Source organism: Atractosteus spatula, chromosome 4 (genome assembly GCF_055471065.1).
Source record: "Atractosteus spatula isolate fAtrSpa1 chromosome 4, fAtrSpa1.hap1, whole genome shotgun sequence".
Taxonomy (NCBI): domain Eukaryota; kingdom Metazoa; phylum Chordata; class Actinopteri; order Semionotiformes; family Lepisosteidae; genus Atractosteus; species Atractosteus spatula.
The window spans coordinates 58,394,688-58,414,015 of NC_142709.1; the positions used below are offsets into that span (position 1 = coordinate 58,394,688).

General features: G+C 39.0%; 1 protein-coding gene across 1 annotated transcript; it reads left to right on the forward strand.

Moving 5' to 3' along the window:
- The first annotated feature begins 1,701 nt into the window (after positions 1-1,701).
- trpc1 (transient receptor potential cation channel, subfamily C, member 1) lies at positions 1,702-19,297 on the forward strand. The gene is made up of 13 exons (XM_088913296.1): positions 1,702-2,268; positions 3,732-3,886; positions 4,739-4,840; positions 5,435-5,637; positions 8,514-8,645; positions 9,835-10,030; positions 11,220-11,556; positions 12,725-12,864; positions 13,721-13,873; positions 15,691-15,875; positions 16,156-16,357; positions 17,976-18,170; positions 18,834-19,297. Exons 1-13 carry the CDS (start codon positions 2,103-2,105, stop codon positions 19,059-19,061), a joined length of 2,394 nt encoding a protein of 797 aa, XP_088769422.1. The 5' UTR covers positions 1,702-2,102; the 3' UTR covers positions 19,062-19,297.
- The last annotated feature ends 31 nt before the right edge of the window (positions 19,298-19,328 follow it).

Consider the following 19,328-nt stretch of genomic DNA (forward strand, 5'->3'; position numbering starts at 1 on the left):
TATAATCTCTTACATGTTCTCTTTTTGAAAGCAGACAAATACCCTAATCCAGGGGTGTCAGAATCACATCCTGGAGGGTCCAGTGTCTGCTGTTTTTCCTTCCAGCCTGAGTAATCAATTGAACAATTAACATGATTTTTGTCTTAGTCAGATATAAACATGATATTACTAAAGATATTTTACAGTTAATGACTCAAACCACACTTCATTAAACGCACAATTACCTATAAAACACCATGGGGCCTAGTTAGACGCATTGCAATTAAGCTGCAAATTCGATTATTATTCCAACTATGTAACTCAGAGCTCAGGTGGAACAAAAACCAGAAAACAAGAAAACACTGTGTCCTCAAGGAATTGAGCCTGAGACCTCTGGTTTACAAGACAGTTCACAGTCCTGGACAGGATTTGTTTGTACAGTAAGTAGATCCTTAACTGTCTCATTGATATTATCTGTTTTCCAAATAAAGTAGTTAGGGGATTGTTTATACCATGGATACACATATTAAATATGCTTGAAAGGGAGGCATTTTTTTCTGTAGCCTCAATTAGTAACTGTAACTGGTGAAATGAACAGCTTCTAATATGATAATATAATCAATTGTTTATAGTTGTAGTTGAAACAGAGGCAGTGAGCATCCCCACTCTTTGAGAGCTTCCACATCAAATAGTGTTCTCCAAAGCCCATCCCTTGCTTCATAGTTATCATTAACTCCTCAATTGTACACGAACCAGCCAACAGATCAAGTGCGGTCATAGATGAAAAGAAAATAGAAAACCCATACATCTCTTGAGGACCAGACAGTAAAAGGTCCCTCACAGCACTTTCATATGCTTAGACAAATGATGGCTAGCTCCAGTCTTTCTAAGAGTGTCCTAATACTGTCTCACAGGAGGTTATATACAGAAATTCTCCTCAGATCATCAGGTACTACACATCTTGGAAGAACAGATGTTAATTATTAATTAGCTCAAGTAATTACCCTCAGAACAAAAAACAGAAAACACTACAATGCCTGAGAATTGGACACATGTAAAACTATCCCTCCCTCCCTCGACTAAAAGAAACAAAATCCTATTATCAAACTACGAACTATTGTATGTTCTACCCGTACGTTATATTCTTTCATAATCACACTATCTTTCAACACAGCCAGCTGCGCTACACTGTTTACATCTCTTACAGAGATTAAGAAGTGCCGTCTTGAAAAAAACATTTTTCTAATCATTAAACCTTGTGTACAACACAAAATCTTTGGTTTTGATCTTATTTTATTCAGTGCAGATTAACCAGTTATCTTGAGGCTCTAATTAAATAATTTTAAAATCTTTTCTACATGGCTCCCTGTTCTTCGTGTTGTTGTTTTTTTTAGTCCACTAACTTTCCTGAGTTCAAGCCTTGAATTGCGTCCGCAATTCAACCCTTTTACAACAAGAATGAAACAAGATGGTTATCATTTCATTATCAAGGCCAGCATCCATACATGTGGTGGTTCTCTGATTTTGAAAATATGTCTAGCCACGAAAATGATATTAGATTTTATATAACATAATAGATACAGATATTTAAAAACAATTTATAATCGAATCCTTTACACAGATCAGCTGGATCTGTTAGCAGCAGTGACGCTAATCGCCGATATTATATAATAGTCCGTCTCTCAAGATGTTGCACCCTCAACATGAAAAAGCAGGTGAACAATACACATGCGCAGAACACTGCAGTACCACCATCAGGACCAGTACGTCGCCAGTTTCATAGAGAGAAGTTGCTCGTATCATTTCTTTATCTTGCGCCGTTATATAATAGCATACTCATTTCAAAGGTAGATTTAAGGTTTTTGTCAAAAACCAAAAGGACAAAAAAACAGGACCTGCACTGCGAACATCGCCGTGAAGATGAAAACGAATTTCACAAATAAGAACAATTACAAAGCCTGAAGCGTGGATATCTTAATTCTCTTCAAACTGTGTCTTATAACACTGCAACTCCTGATGCTAAATAACGAGCGTCGTGCTTAAGAGGTGTTTTTCTGTATTTTTTTCTTACAACAAAATCTGAAGGGGTTCTTCATTTAATGGACGTTACTGTTTAGTGTGTGATGCACATCAATGTATTGCCGTACTCGTTTTCTGTCATAATGGCTGCTCTGTACCAGAGCACGGATTCTTCCTCTCCGGATAAATATCTCGCACTCAAGGATGTGAGAGAGGTAAAAGAGGAGACGACCCTGGACGAAAAGCTGTTCCTCCTTGCTTGTGAAAAAGGTAGGAAACGTCCTTAACGCAGGTGCGGTTATTTGAAAGATACTGGAGTGTATAAACAAACGACAACTTTAAATTATTAAAATATTATTGATGTGCAGTCAGTGGCTAGCCTAAAGCTTTGGTTAACAATTTTTACGACACGGGACTTTTAACATACGGGGTGACTCTAAGCAGATCAACCTGCATGGACCGTTAAAACACTGCAATGCGTTTAAGGTAATTTTTTATTCCCTTTAATATTTGTCCATCCCGAAGTTCATTGCTTATAAGCTTTTGCTTATTTTTTAAATCATAACATACAAAAGTCGGTTTGATTTTGCGTTGTCTTAACGACACAACCACTGTGCGATCCTGACGCTAACTATAAAGTCAAAAAGAATCAACAGAAGTAATTTATTTAAAGGCCATATGTAAAATAGTTCAGCTCCTCACTTCGGAAGCTAATGGTTCTTAATAAAGAGCTCAGCCGTTTCTTTTCACAATATCTTTGTACACCTCAAAGGAAAGAAAACAACAACTCCTCCTGTAGTTCTCGGGTAAACTACAGTGATTTACGGTATATATTGAAGCGGCTGCTATGCATTTTATTATTTATTCCCGAGTGAACTAAAGAATATGATCAAATATTGTGATAAGAATGGACATATGAGTCAGGGTATGTCAATTCTGATCACTGCATCCCATTCCAAAGCAATTAAATGTAGTCTATTTGTAGATTGAAAAGTACCTGAATACATTTAAAGCAACTGCACAATATCTATGTTTGAAGTGCGTCTTTGTTTACATCTTTATTGCTAATGTTTCTGCACGTGTGTATGTGTGCAATTCATCTGCCACGTTCAGCTGGTAAACTACTGTGCTGTAGTGAAATTTACCCTAGGGTTAAATGTTCCATGTTTTCCTCATTTTCCATCCAAAATATAGTTTTTGGACGTCTTCAAATAATTATTTGTACCCATGCATATCCATGACATTCAGATATCAGGGCACATTGGACAGTGCTCCTGGTATCAACATTTCAAGGTTTGTCAGCAAACCTGCTAAATGAGTTGACTGACCATAAAAGTGGCTGTTGCAATAAATATTGTACGTCTACTCTTTTGGAGCCTTGTGAGCGAGTGAGAGAGAAGGTAGGGCCGACTTTAAGGAATAATAGCTGTTGGGTTGTTCTATAATGTTGTTATTGTAGTCTAGCATATTTATATCTAGGAAGTCCTCAGCCAAATGAAGGATAATGGCAGAGGGTTTTACAGTGAAACATAATCAGTTTAGGAAGATTAAATTTGGAGACTGACCTCGAAGGGTAATGTCTCAATGCTTGGTACTTGCTGCCTATATAAGGGCATAGTGGAGCACACACAGTGAAACCAGCATGGTTACTGGTACTGTCACTTATCGTACCAGCGGCAGGACTTCTCAAGCCCCTGTAGGTCACCACTGACCCTTCTGTTCTTTCTGTGAAGGTGACTATTACATGGTGAAAAAGCTCCTTGAGGAGAAGAGACATGGTGATTTTAACATAAACTGCGTGGACGTGCTGGGGAGAAACGCGGTGACGATATCAATAGAGAATGAGAACCTGGACATACTGCAGCTGCTTCTGGATCATGGCTGTCAGGTAAAAAGAGAAAAAAACGACAACAGTATGTTTTTATAGCCTGTGGAGACATAGCAAACTATTTAACAGCCTTTCATTTTGAGTAAAAAAAATCTTACTGTGAAGATTGTGGCAGATATCCCCCGAGTGGCCCAGAAAAGGAATTCATAAACAACCTTTTTTAAAGTGCAGGTAAGCCTGACCCTGGCGCGTCATATACAGGTCTGGTTTTTGTTCGTCTTAACATTTAAAGTAATGTGACTCTCTTGCCCAGACCTCTATTTCAGAGGGTAGACAAAGAAATGTGATTCAGCAGTCGGACCATGCTGCATTTGAAAAGAGACATGTTGGAAACTCAAAGGGAGCTTCTTTTATTTAAGTTCAAGGCTTGGTTGGAAGAGAAGTGTGGATTGGGAAATGGACTCTGAAGAGTGGATCTCCTGTCCATTTCCTGGGAAGCTACAGGGAATTTCAATTTCATCCCAGCTGAGCTCTCACGTTACAGTTGATGGTTTCAATTAAGTCAAGATTAAAGTGATTTTTAGCTCCTGATTGAAAATCTTTGTGATGAGTGCCCTCTAGTGGCCAATGGTAAAGGGTCCTGTTCTAGGAGTAGGCTAGGCCCTTGTCCAGAGGTTGCTGGTTCCCACATTAGACAAACGCCACTGAGGAGGAGGGGTGGATTAGACATTGACCACCCAGCAATTTGCCAGATATATGCAAGGTTAGTCCCATTACTGAAAGCTGCACATGCCACACTTGACTACACGCACATGGATTCTTTTTTGTGTGATTTTGCTTTGTGCATGCCCTTTGTTGACAGTAATTTTTTTTTTTGTTGTTGTTGTTTCTCTTCTTCTTTTTTTTTGGTAGACAACAGATGCACTTCTCGTCGCTATTGACTCAGAAGTGGTGGGAGCCGTCGATATCCTGCTCAATCATAGACCACGGAGGTCCTCCAAGCCGTCGATAGCAGTTAGTGCTTTCTGTCCCGTTTTGATCTAAGGGGTTTTAAAAAAAATCATTTGTGATCATTATGCAGTAGAGTTATCATCTTAGCAAGTATGCAATGGAAATTGCAGAAACCCTTAACATGGAAGGCAAGGTATTTTCATTAAAGAATACAGTTTAATCAGTTACCCCAGCACTGTGATCAATTGTTTTTTCTCTATATATATATTTTTTGTTTAAAACATCTGTGTGTGAGCAAGGAAAGGCGCCTGGACAGAGATGACATTTTCCTATATTCCTCTCCAGTGGTGAGCAGTCAGAAATAAGTCAGCCATCTGGTCTTCATTTGATTCGACTGGAAAGAAAACGGCTCTAATCAGATCAGCTGAAATCAGGCCCTGTGTCAGAGTTTGTTTGCTACGCTGGGCTCCACCTTAACAACTGGAACAGGCAGATCGTACCGTTAGCCTAGTTAAGAGAATACAGATATGAAAGTGTGTAGGGAATCTGCCAAGATATGCTTAGTAATACTACCATACTCAAGGAAGGAAGATTAGGCATAGTTAATTACTGATGTCGGTTGCTCTTAACACTGTTCTGGTATTCTTCATTTCACAGAAACTGATCCACCGTATTCAGAACCCAGAATACTCCACGACAATGGATGTCGCCCCTGTCATTCTAGCAGCTCATCGAAACAACTATGAGATCCTCACCATGCTGCTCAAACAGGACATCTCCCTTCCAAGGCCTCATGCAGTCGGCTGTGAGTGCACGCTGTGCAATGTCAAAAACAAGAAGGACAGTCTCCGCCACTCCAGGTGCGTAGACAGCCCCCGGGACGCGGTGATGTCTGTAGGGGTGGTGGTTTTCAAGCACGGCCCACGCAAAGCTTCAACCCAGTTACCAGACACAAAATATACACTCAAAAAGTATGTAAAAGGAAGTCTGTTATATTTCCCATGTGATACAATCACTGGCCACCTTACAGCCATGGGCTAGATGATAAGGAGCAAATGCTAATGCAGTAGTTGTTGCAGTACAGCTGGTGTAATCCCTTAAGGAAGTTTGAGTATTTAAGGGTTCCAATAGGACCTGGTGGACGCCTTTTGTTTGCAGGAGACAGCCTTCTTCTTCTACTCAAAGGAAATCTGTCACTAAACAATGGATTTTGTAATTTGCTATCTGGGGGTAGGTCAAAGTTATAATTGGGTCCAGGCTTCGATCTCAAAAGCGGCTTATCAATTGATTTCCGATGTCATTTTTCAAAACAGGAAAAACACAGCAGAGATACCTCAGTAAAAGCACCTGTATCTACTGTCTGACTGACCAGTGTTCCATTATTTTTAGTCTGTTTTCCTTTCCAGATCAGATTTGCAATAGCCTTCTTAAATAGTAGATTACAGTTATATTGTATGAGGTTTTTGCCAGTTATGACACACTGAAACTAGTTAAATATAAAGGAAATTGTGAAAACAATTAACAGAGAATATCCAAAATAGAGATGTTTCAATAAACATTGTGTCCTTAAAGGGAATTTGACATTTATTCTTATTATTCCTTGGCTGAAAGGGTGCTTCCTTTCAATAAAATTGTACTGCTCTTCAAAGGTACACAAGTGTCATAAAAACTGAATTAAACCAGAACGCTTCACAGGATTACAGTAGCTCTTAAGTCTTTGGAAGAATTTGTTTACCTTCCACCAAAAAGGCTTTCCATCAGCACTTCTTTCAGAGCAACAATGGATTCAATTACTAGATACAGTATGTATGCTTTACTTTCAGCTCTATTCCCCTTCACTTCAAAAGGTAAAGTGAATTATTTACTTCTTTATAATAGACTGTGTTTTAACATACTTTAGATTATTCATAATGATGAAAAGCCTTCTGTTGTTAAAACCATGAAAGTAGATGGCTTAATTAAGCATATGTCTTTTAAATGTGTCTCTAAGTGTTGCTGAAATGTGTCCTTCAAGGATTTGATTAAATATCAGTCAGGATACAGTCCAGTTAGATAATGAAATCACTTTTCAAGCACAAGGGAAACACAAATGGCCTTGGTAGAGATTAGATCAAACTTCAGTGTTTATTGTTTCTTGAATTTAATTACTAGTTAAGGACCATGTTATTGTGTATAGAATATGATTTTTTTCCATTTTAGTTTAAAAGAAATGTTCAGAAGCGCAGGGATGCAGTAAGGTTCATACTGGTAGAGACAGGCAGAAACCTTTATAAACATCTACCTTTTTTAGCATTGTGTTTTTGATACCATGTATACACACAGAGTCCATACTCTGAGGCTAAAGGTTCTTCTGAGGGAATCTTATCTTAATTTCCCTGAACAGTGAAGTGGACAGAGAGCATGTGATACTCATCCCATTGATAGAATGCCAGACCATTGCAGGATGACTTCCTGAAAATGTTTGTACCCATCTGTGTCTCTGGGTAGATTGGAGCAATTATAGCTATGGGAGCAACAACAGTGACCATAGCCAGGACATGAACCCGTGACCTTGCAGTTATGAGCCCAGTACTATGCTACCCCTCGGTATTAAATACACTGAGAAACACGTGGAGAACAAAGCTGGATAAGTGATTTGTGTGGTCTCTAAATGTTGACTTTTCTTCAGGTTTGCTAGGTATTACAAAGTTAAAGTGCTACTGTAGTCTGCTCTCACATCTGAGGAGCATAATAGATTGATTACACAGTTGAGGGTGCAAAAAGGTCAAATTTATTGTCCACCTCCATCCCTCCACTACAATGTTTACCACCAATCTATCGTTTTTGTGTGAGGAATGCAGATATATCGCAAACCAAAAAAGGGTTTCTAGAGAACCTGCAATATGTTTGCAATGCCTGGTTATCTTTTCAGGTCCAAAAGTATTGTTTACTATGGAGCTTGAAGTTCTTAAATGAAATTCATCAATATAAGCAAATGTTCATCAGTATCAAACTTTTAACCTCACAGCTATCTTATCTTTAAATATTTAAGAAACATTTTAATTATAGTTAAAAATGAAAATGTTATTGTCATTCATTTGGATCCTTTCAAAATGTATTTTGATTATGATTAAAAAAAGAAGGCTTCATTAGTGTTGTAACAGTTTTTAATGACATTTATAAAAGTATCTGTTCCTTAATTAAAGTCATGCCTGTATTATTTATGACATTTTGTTTATGGTTTTATAATGGACCTCATTAGAAGTTTATGATTAATAATAATTTTTAGCCACTCTAAAACAGCAAGACAGAAGGCAGTCTCTTCCTGTAGTAAATCAAACACAAACAGTTTACAAGCATCTTCAGTCTGACTGCTAGAATGGCTTTAAGCCAAATAGTAATAATGGCTTCCACTTACAAAGTATGCTGTTATTCCACAACACAACAGTTATACCCAAAGAATTTAAGCCATTACCAAGGCATAATGTCAGAGCCTGTTTTTAAGAATTTCATTATGGAGCTAGAATACAAAATGGAGGACAGTGTGAGTCATCTATCCACTCTGAGTTGCTGTTAACCATAGCAAATATACTGACTTGCAGCGACAGTACCTGATTCACTTGTTGTAATGCTACATTTAGACAAGTGAACAAAGAATTTTATGCTTTGTGATTTATTCTCACAAACACTCTGTCACATGAGATTAGAAGCTGTGGATATCTTATATATTTTTTTCTCTATGTTTTGCCTTGATTAGGTTTCGTCTGGATATCTATCGTTGCCTGGCAAGCCCATCTTTGATAATGCTCACTGAGGAAGACCCAATACTGAGAGCCTTTGAGCTTAGTGCTGACCTGAAAGAGCTCAGTCTTGTGGAAGTGGAGTTCAGGTACTTGTACTGTAATTACAACAGCAGTGGCAGTTTGCTAAGGAAACACTGCAGGATGGCATGAAAGGGAAATGAAAAATATTTAATTTGCACATGGATGGTGGACTTCTAAAAAAATGTCAACTGCATTTTTCAGTTTATGCAGTTTCCTCTCATACATTAATATGTTAATTTAACGTTACACTGTGTGGTGACACAGTGGTTAGCATTGCCTCACAGTGATGGGGCCCAGGATTCAATTTCAGATTTGGGTTGCTATTTGCATGGAGTTTGTATGTTCTTCCTGTGTTTGCATGGGTTTCCTTCAGATGTACCAGTTTCTTCCCATAGTTCAAAGACAAATTAGTAGGTTAATTGACTTCTGGGAAAATTGTCCATAGTGTGTGTGTGTTTATGTCTATGTGTGCCCTGTAACCTGCACTGGTGATCTGTGCAGGGTGTTTACTGCCTTGCACCCATTGCTTGCGGGGATAAGCTCCGGCTCTACCTTGACCCTGTATTGGACAATTGAAAAATGGATGGATGTTGTATTTTTTATGTGGAGCCGTGGTAGCTCAGACAGCAAGGGCATCTAGCTTCTGACCAGAAGGTCCAGGTTCAATCCCAGGTAGGGGCAAGCAATGTACAGTAGTTTGCTCTATTTCCTTCCACACGGCTCCCAGGTCCACAGCCTGCTTTCCAAACGAGTACCAGGGGCTAATCCTTCTGGGGGTAATAGGCTGACCAGAGTGTGAGGCTGACCACATCACCTCCACCTCCAGTGTTGGATGGTCAAGAAAAATGGTGGCCTTTGCCCACCATTCCCCATGGGCCCTGAAAAGGGACTTTATCTGCTTTTTATGTGCAAGTAGTTACCACAGTTGTATCTTTTTTTTGCTTAAATATACAATATAGGAAGTTTCTGGATTTCCTTAAAAATATCTTTCAGCACTGGTCTGTCCTTTAGTGAAAGTGTATTGAGGGAATGTGGAAAACATACATTATCCAAATTTACATGATGCTAGCAGCATATTAAACAGACATTAACACTGTATTCATGTACATTTCCCACTTTGAAACTGATGCGGCAGTTATTACATTCAAAAGTCCCAAACCCCCTAACTGAAACACTGCTTGTCACTTCTCTCAAAATCAGTCTGGGCTGACAGGATGTAACCACTAAGGGTTGTCCCTGTGATTTTGGTGACAGGAATGACTACGAGGAGCTGGCGAAGCAGTGTAAGATGTTCGCCAAAGACCTGCTGGCTCAGGCCCGCAACTCTCGAGAACTGGAGGTGATCCTGAACCACACATCCAGCGACGAGCACGTGGACAAGCGGGGCCTCCTGGAGGAGCGAATGAACCTCAGTCGTCTCAAACTGGCCATCAAGTACAACCAGAAAGAGGTATGTTCTCCATTAGATAGCCTATATTGACCTCTGCTGCCAGAAAGTACAGGCAGAAGATTACAAGTGTTATCATTGAGATAATTTTGAGATTATCATGGTGTTATATAAAAGATACATGAAACAACAATCCTACACTTCAGAGCAGCACACTGCAGAGCAGTATTGTAGAAGGCAGTACAAGTGCTCAAATAACAGACATGGGAAAAGAAAGGATGATTTCAAACAATGCTAAACCCCACCTGAACCACATGCCGAGAAATGGGATCTACAGTACATTGAACAACTAACCATCCACCTGTGTAAAAACAGTAAACAGCAGGTACATACAGAAGATGAAAAAACAATTTGTCACAGGGAAAAAAAAAACAATCTGAGCCAAAAGAAATCAACTGGCTTGCCTTTTCTGTGGAAGAGTCATTTGCTTTCTGTAAGACAGGATACTGTGGTATTTTGTTAAAAAAACTTAATAGGAAGTATTGCTTCCTGCTCTTAATACCCCAAAGCACTGTAAAAATAAATAAAAAAAGCTGTGCTGAGATTGTTTTTCTTTCATGAGGATTATCTTTGGTGCCTAGTGATAATTTATGGATGACCCTCTTTGTTTCGGTGTGTTGTAGTAATATATCACACTGTTGTAAGCACAGTTCAATTGCCTGCTGAGAGACAGATGCTGCCATGATCAGGTTTTCTATTTGTTTTATGACTACACACATACAAGTATCTCAGCAAAGCCCTTGCAGTAAGAATATTTACCTTAGTTGATCATTGTGAGTGTTCAGTTCATGCTGTCTTTGGTAGTTACGAAGATTTGTTGCTCCGAAAGCACTTTTGGTTTTGCACAGAAGTTTTTGTAACAATGGTTTACTGCTTTGCACTGCTTTTCTTCTCCATAACACTGTAGGATAATGAGAGTATTTTGATATGTGCACATAATTATTTGGTATGTGAAAATATTCCATTTTTTAAAAGGGTGAGGAAAATCTAAACATTTTACACATAAGTGAAATGGCACTGCACGTGTTATAAAACATCTCTCCTAGTTCTGTTTATACAGCAATCTGAATTACTGCAAAGTTATAAGTAGAGAAATTATGTAGCGTTTTCTACAATCCAAGGAATGTTTCTAACAGCCTGCCTCTCACACACTCTCTTCCCTTTTTCCCCTCTGTCGGTCCATCCCCTCCAGTTTGTGGCCCAGTCAAACTGTCAGCAGTTCCTCAACACAGTGTGGTTCGGGCAGACGGCCAGCTACCGCCGCAAACACACGTGCCTGAAGATCCTGACAGTGCTGACTGTGGCTGTGCTCTGGCCCATCCTGTCTGTCTGTTACCTGCTGGTGCCCAGGTCCCGCGTGGGGCAGGTCATCCACACGCCCTTCATGAAGTTCATTATCCATATGGCGTCTTACTTCACCTTCCTGCTCCTTCTCAACCTCTACTCCCTGGTGTACAACGAGGGCAAAAAGAACACCATGGGCCCAGCCCTGGAGATGATCGACTACCTGCTGATTTTGTGGATTATCGGTGAGGCACTGGTAACGCGTCTTTTCTCCAGGGCTGAGGGGTTGAATAGTTTGTGTTCAGGGAAGGCTGTATTCTCAAGTGTTGAGTACCCTGCAGAATGGGCAGTCTTAGAAATCTTCTACTTTGCAGGCCTTCTCTCCCAGACACATGCCTGCTCCTCTGTAAGACACCAGTATCCGTTACTGTTTTTTGTTTTCTTAACTTGCGTGTTCCAGTGCATATCCCGAGCTCAATGAAATCCCAAATTGTTTGCATTCCCCTTTGCAAAAACCATAATAGGAAACCAAAACTACCCCACATACCTAGAAGGAGAACTTTTGGTTGCTCATGCCCTGTGCAGCCTCACAGTGGTATGTGCCAGATGGGAGAGATTTCCACTTCAAGGGCTCTTCTTACTAGAGCTGTTGTGGCAGCCTTCCATTCGTGTTAGATGTCAGCTAAAATATAAGGTTCAAGTCCTGTGGTGGTGTTCCGAAAAGGAATGGGAAACTAATGCTTTGGGAGTTTAAAGCATAACTATGCAACAGTCTGCCCAGCTGGAGATGCTTATGTATTGTGAACATTCCCACTAGACTCAGTGCATAGCATAGAAACAATAATGTGAAGCTAAACCTGCATGAATATTTCTGGATCAAGGTGTGCATTGCTGAAGTGGATATTATTAAATTCAGGTGAATATCTGAATAATTATCTTATTAAAAGGGACTGCACGATAGCAGTCACACTTTATGTCTAATATTCTCTCTCTCTATAAATCTATATATGAATTAGGGTGCAGTACCTCACATAATGTTCAATAGCAGTGTCTGCATGGACTTACTTACTATGCTATGATTTCCCCAAATCAATATATAGTTACAAATGTATGTATATATTCTATATGCTATATATAATAATATATTTTATGCTATAAAAATAACCAGAAAGCATCAGATGATTCTTCGGTTTTCAAAGTAAACCTCTAATTTCACAGTTTTGAGTGATGATAACACTGACACATTTTCCAAATGGCTGTGACTATGGCCCCCAAGGTATCATCAGGGAAATTACTTGTAGCAAAGGAAGGAATCAGGAAACGATTGCGAAATTTCCCAAATTAAAGCACCGTTGTGAGAAAGTTGTCTTTCGTCATTCTGTAGTATGTGGAAAATGTGTACTTCTCCCTCAGGAATGGTGTGGTCGGATGTGAAAAGGCTGTGGTATGAAGGCCTGGAAGATTTTCTGGAAGAGTCTCGCAATCAGCTCAGCTTTGTCATGAACTCCCTCTATTTGTCAACCTTTGCCCTCAAAGTGGTAGCACACCACAAGGTGAGTTAATCTCAGTCTGTCTGAAAGGAGCTCAGGGGATTCATAGACCATTACACCTTCTGATGCTTTGCACTCAATGTAAAGCCATGCAGGAGCAGTATTCCACAAAATGCAGCATTCTTGCACTAGATTTTTTGTGAAGTTCACACTTCTCTGTTTTAAAAAAAACAGCACTCAATGGCTACAACAACAGCATTTTACATTTGAACATTTCTGATGAAAAATTAGGAAAGTTGTAGGAATGCGCAGCAGCCGAAAAATGTACAGAAGAATATATAATAATTGTTATTGTTTGGAAAATGGATAGATGGATGTTATAAGGAAATTGATTACATGTAATATACATTTCTGAATAAAAGTCTTAAAAAAGTACAATAGGTTATTCCAGATAAAGAGAGTATAATATAATTGATTGGCAATTCCAATATCAGTAAATAAAAATGTGTTGAACAAAAGCAGAAAGTAAAAGAAAGGATAGATATTCCATGATTAACAGGTAGCATAGTAAAGAGCAGCTTTCAAAAACCCCTCCAGTACAAGCAATGCATATGATATGCACAGGAAAACAGCTGGGTAGACTATCTGCTGTGATAGAGAATTAAGAATAAAATCAGCACACTCTGTAAATGTACTTCTCTTTATTAGGCAATTTAGATGTTTTGCCAAAGTGCCGGATAGGCCAAAACCTGTTTTGGCTAAGTCAACACGCAACATTGTTCTGTTGATTTGAGAAAATAAAATAAGTCAAGTCATATTGATTGTAAGGCTGATTATTTACTGGAAACATATCCAGTTTTTCCTGAGGAAATCTCTGGAATGTCTGCATTTTTTAAAGGCCTGCCATCTTTTCTCTTAGTTCAAAAACATACAAAACACAGAAGACAGGAAGAACTGGGATGCCTTCCACCCTATTCTGGTGGCAGAAGGACTGTTTGCCTTTGCCAATGTCCTGAGTTACCTTCGCCTCTTCTTCATGTATACAACCAGCTCAATCCTAGGGCCCTTACAGGTAAGGCATTTCCAATTCACAACACGTACGCTATACTCTAACTGGGATAATAAAAACCGTATAATGTAAAAAAAGCTTTTAGAAAAGAATTGTTTATGAACTTTTCACCCCATGATGGTGATAAACTGTAAGTCTCTGTCTTCAGCTCTCATAGACAACACATTACACTTGTTGACCTTTCATGAAGGTTTTACTCAAGAATTGATTGAAATGTAACATAATATGTAGAGCAGAAAATAACAGTATTATTTTGGCGGTCTTAAACTCGTTTGTTTTGAAGTGGAGAGTTGTGTGCCAGGTATATTAATATACACAGGCGCTGGCTAGAATAACACTGTCTGGCTTCTTCGGACAGATAACAGATTTACAGGGCAGAGACCCAGTGAGGCAATTATTTCACAGAACTGGTGATTTTTATATTCCTAGTGATGCTGTAGCAGAGACAATTTGCAGTTCTTAAATATTTAAAGTGTTGCTTCTTGTCTAAAGAATTGCACAAATGCTCCACCATCGAGAGAACAATTTTTCCCCAGACATGGTCAAAATGTCTGGACTGGGTGTTTGAGGTGAACTTGTGCGATGTGAGTTAGGATCATAGAGAGCTTCAGGGTTACAGGGAGAGAGAGGCCTTGTATGTGATGAAGACTAAATTCGTGTGTGCAGGATTTGAGAGGAAACTTAAAACCCACAGCTGTAAGAATACTCAGAAAGACTGAATCATTCCATTCTGCATCATTGCACTGCACCTAGGGATTTTTCTTGTGACCCCTACATTCCTTCAATATTTTTTACAGTGAAAAAAAAAGATCTGTTATTGAAGACTGGCAATGACTATAGCTGAAAGAGTATTATTTTAAAAATCCAACAGAAAGAATTGGTTTGTTAAACTCTATGCTGAGTTAAAACTGATGCCTTTTTGAATGCATGAATTGTGGAGTGAATATTTAAGAATCAGAAGGCAAATAGAAGGTCTTTGTAGCCTTAGTCAAGATTTTTATTAAAAAAAGAGCAAACCATCTTTGGATTCATACACATGGCTGTTTTAATATAAATTTGTTGAGGCTTCTCATCAGTTAATCTTGTGGGCTTTTCATTGGTTCTTTTAAGCCAGTACGAGCGAGTAACCGCCCCTGTCTCTGACCGGTAAATCGTACCATTCAGAGCTGCACAGTGAAGCTTGTGTTTCTTGAATCCTGCATCTACCCCAGTCAAGCGTTTATGGTCTTTTCCACAAACAAAAAAGTCATGATGCTGTACTTTTCCTACACTTCATAGTGATTTGTACCAGGAATCTAGAACACAAACTACGGTCCACTGGCTTTTCAGATGGTGCTTTGTGTTTTGCTTGAACAGTCTACATTGCATAAGAGTCTTAAGAAAGACTAAAAAAGAAACTTAAATGATCGGTTAATTACTTTAGTGATTTTTGGAGACATGTCATGGTTACCAAAATCAGATGCTAACAATATTAGTTTATTAATATCATTAAAAACTACATTCACATGTAATATAGCATGTTTCTCTTTTTCAGTTTGTTGTGACATAACTTTACTATAAAACAGCCATTGAGAGACAACTCTTTGCATTATCTTTTATTCTATTCTCACTCACATTTGTGCTTCTTAGTCTAAAATCAACAGTGCAAATGTAAGCCTGTTTTAGCCAAGATATAAATACTAGTCAGAAATTCAGTCTAAACAATTGCTTGTGTTTTAAAATAGGTAGTTGGAGACTATAGTGTGCATTGTGTATTATTGGTTACATATCATTTGCTACTGGGTTGTGATGACTTTTTTCTTGGTTATAATCTTCAATAGATTTCAATGGGACAGATGCTGCAAGAGTTTGGCAAGTTCCTGGGTCTGTTTCTTCTTGTGCTCTTCTCCTTTACCATTGGTTTGACGCAGCTATATGGCAAAGACCAGAAGGACCCCAGCAAAAGTGGAGGGAAAGACTGTGAGGGCATTTTCTGTGAGCAACAGAGCAACGACACATTCTACTCGTAAGCTGGGATATCTTTTTATGAAGAGATGTATTTATATTGAATGGAAAAGCTTCATAATATTGCATTACTACTTGAATCCCCAGGTCCATATAGGTGCTCAGGATACACAAAACCACACAATATACATATTGTATCTGTTGTATTTAGAAATATTAAGAAAAAGTCCATCCTTCAATGTTTCTGTAAGTGTTTTTTGAAGCGTGAGAATGTGTTTAAGATTATTTTAAAATGTCACTTCATATTCAACACTAAAGCACCTCTTGATTTCCTCTTCCAGGTTCATAGGGACCTGCTATGCCTTGTTCTGGTATATCTTTTCACTGGCGCATGTTGCACTGTTTGTAACGAGGATCAGCTATACTGAGGAGTTACGGTCATTTGTTGGCGCCTTGATTGTTGGCACATACAACATAGTGGTTGTGATTGTCCTGACCAAGCTTCTCGTGGCTATGCTCCACAAAAGTTTTCAACAGATTGCGGTAAGTGAAACAACAGGCCCTAAACCCACATGCACTGCCTCATGTAACGGAAGCTCACTTCATTGTCTACTGTTCAGAAAAGACATCAGGAAGCACTCCAGAAAACAGCAACAAGATTCATTCCAGGTTTTAAGGAGACGATAATGAAGGGACATAAGATTTTCAGTCTCAGTGGACAACATTTAAGGAGATGCAAATGACAACTCCAAAATATTGCAGGGTCAATAAGCTTGATCCTAATATCACTTTCTTCAACATAGAGAACATTCAATGTATGAATTGTCAGGGCACATGGTGAAGGCAGAGACACTAGGAAATTTCAAGTCAAGACCTGATACGGTGATTGAGTGGCACAATGATGAGCACTGATGGCCTGAATAGTCTGTTCTTGTCATTAGCTTTTAAGTCTTCTCAATGCCTGTGAAAGTAAGTTGTATTAGCCAGCTTGTGCCTCTGTGTAATTGCTTTCACCTGTTATGAATTCCATCATGTTTTGAAGACAGCATTTGAAAACAGGTGATTAGGTAGCGCTTGGGTTATTTGTACAAAGGATTTCAGCCAACTGCTTTCAGTGGACACCCAAAAGAGACCCAACCCAGATATTCGTAAAGATCACCCTGATTTCTTTTTAAAAAAATGTAGCTTTTTTAAAGATTAGGAACACCTGTAAGTTATTGATCAAATAAGCAACTAATTGATTTAATTAAGGGAATTGTGGTCCTTTAGGGCTGAAGGGTATACTGATTTTTACCACTTATTATCTCGTAATTGTAAAAATCACACTTTAAATTTTCACAGTTTTATTGTTAGAGGGCTTCAGAAATTGCTGATTTAATCCCTAGGAGCTGAAGTGGAGATTTCCTGATCTAGTTATTTGCAACACAGGTGCCTGAAGTGTCCAGATATTAAGCATATCATAGATCCAATATCAAATCATTTTGTCCAGGGGACCTGTCATGTAGTAGACAAGGTGTTATTATGTTATGCTGCCTCAGAGCTGTAAGATGTGGTTACCGAAGAGGGATGAATATTTCTTGCTTTCAAGCCATGTGTAGGCACAGCGTTTATTTTTCTTGGTAAGAAGAATACTGTACCTCAAAAGGCTCATGGATTTTGTTTAGCAGTATCAATTTTTTAAGTCAAAACATATTTAGCTGTGCTACCTTTTCTGAAAACCAAGGATGGAAATAATGACACATTCAGAACCGTCTGAAGGAGTTACTGTCCTTTATGGGAAACTGGTACATTTTCTGCTTTAAGAAAAAACCTGTGTTCTGGTCATAGATCAGTGCTGAATGACCCAGCTCTTGAGAGATCTTTGTACTATTTTTTGTATATTTGTTTGCTCCTTTGAAGATTTTGGACACATCCAGTAGACTCTCAAGATGTCTAGACAAGGAATGTACCAAAAGCAATATGAATAGTGGATTGTGGATTTATTTTTTCAGTACAAATCACAACTGCTTTCTTGTGTGCAGCACACGAGACGCAAAGTTAAAAGCGGTCTGGTTGAAATGCTATGCAGCTGATGTTAATAAGCCAGTTAAAAGGAGTAATGACATTGCTGTGGTTCATTATAACCTAACTAGTGCTCCCTTGTCCTGTTCTAATGCTTCAGAACCACGAAGACAAGGAGTGGAAATTTGCCAGGGCCAAGTTGTGGCTGAGTTACTTTGATGACAAGTGTACGCTGCCTCCTCCCTTCAACATCATACCTTCCCCCAAGACCGTCTGCTATCTCGTCACCAGTCTCAGCAAATGGATCTGCTCTCACACCACGGCGGGCAAGGTCAAAAGACAAAACAGCCTGAAAGTAAGTGTGTGTGTGTCTGGAAGGCCCTAATTGCAGGTCTGTGCCTTGCCGCCGCCTCCTTAGTGCAGCAAGCTGGAAAATCCCATTTCATTTAAAAATCAATGGGGCTTGGTATTTTTCCACAACTTTAGCAAGCCTCTAGCTCCCCAAGTCCCTCCCCTTCCCCCTCTATTTCCTTTGCAGTGGCAAAGATATGATAAAAAATAAACTTTCTGCATTTATCGGTTTCTTTCGTTCATGCAACAGTGGGGATTTTAAGTGCAACTGCGGAGATTTCATTATTTTCACATTACTGTATATTGTAACGTACTGTACTGTACTACCAAAAACCACTGGATAAAATGGAATTCCAAAATCTTTTTAAAAATTCCACGTCAAACACAGTGAACTACACAAAATTGCATCATAAAAGCATATCTTGAACTTTAAAATCCGTAACTAACATACCTACTCATCATTAAGAAGAGATGAGTGGGAGTATTGGAAAGTACCTAAATAATTTGATTCTTCAGTAATTTGCAGAAGACAAATCCGCAAACACAGTTAAAACACAACACCAGACAAGATTTTTTAGATATTTGCTGACCTTCCTATGTAGTTTTCACTGTGTTAAGAGGTTATTGAATAAAAACTAATACATTTTATTTGGGAACTTGTGTCTAGGAGTGGAGGACCCTGAAACAGAAACGAGATGAAAATTATCAGAAGATCATGTGCTGCCTTGTGCACCGATACCTGACTTCCACCAGGCAGAAGCTGCAGAGTACAGATCAGGCCACGGTGGAGAATCTCAATGACCTCAGGCAGGACCTTTCCAAATTTCGAAATGAAATGAGAGACCTCCTTGGCTTCCGAACCTCCAAGTATGCTATGTTTTACCCCAGAAGCTAATTCCTTTCTTAGTTCTCGGTGAGATTAAAGCCAGATTGTCAGAAGATGTCTCTTTGTGCTGGACAGCAGAGAACGTTGAACTTTACCTGGAACTCACTGGAGCATCTTTCATATAAAGCCTCTGAAGATGCCTTCCTTGTATGACATGCTCGTGTTCCTTGGGCTTTTTTTTAACTCCTACTCTTTTCAACGAAAAGATCAAATAAAATTTTTCGGAAAACACTCTTTTCCCACAACATAGTCTTTGCTCTTTTTTTATTTGCAGGC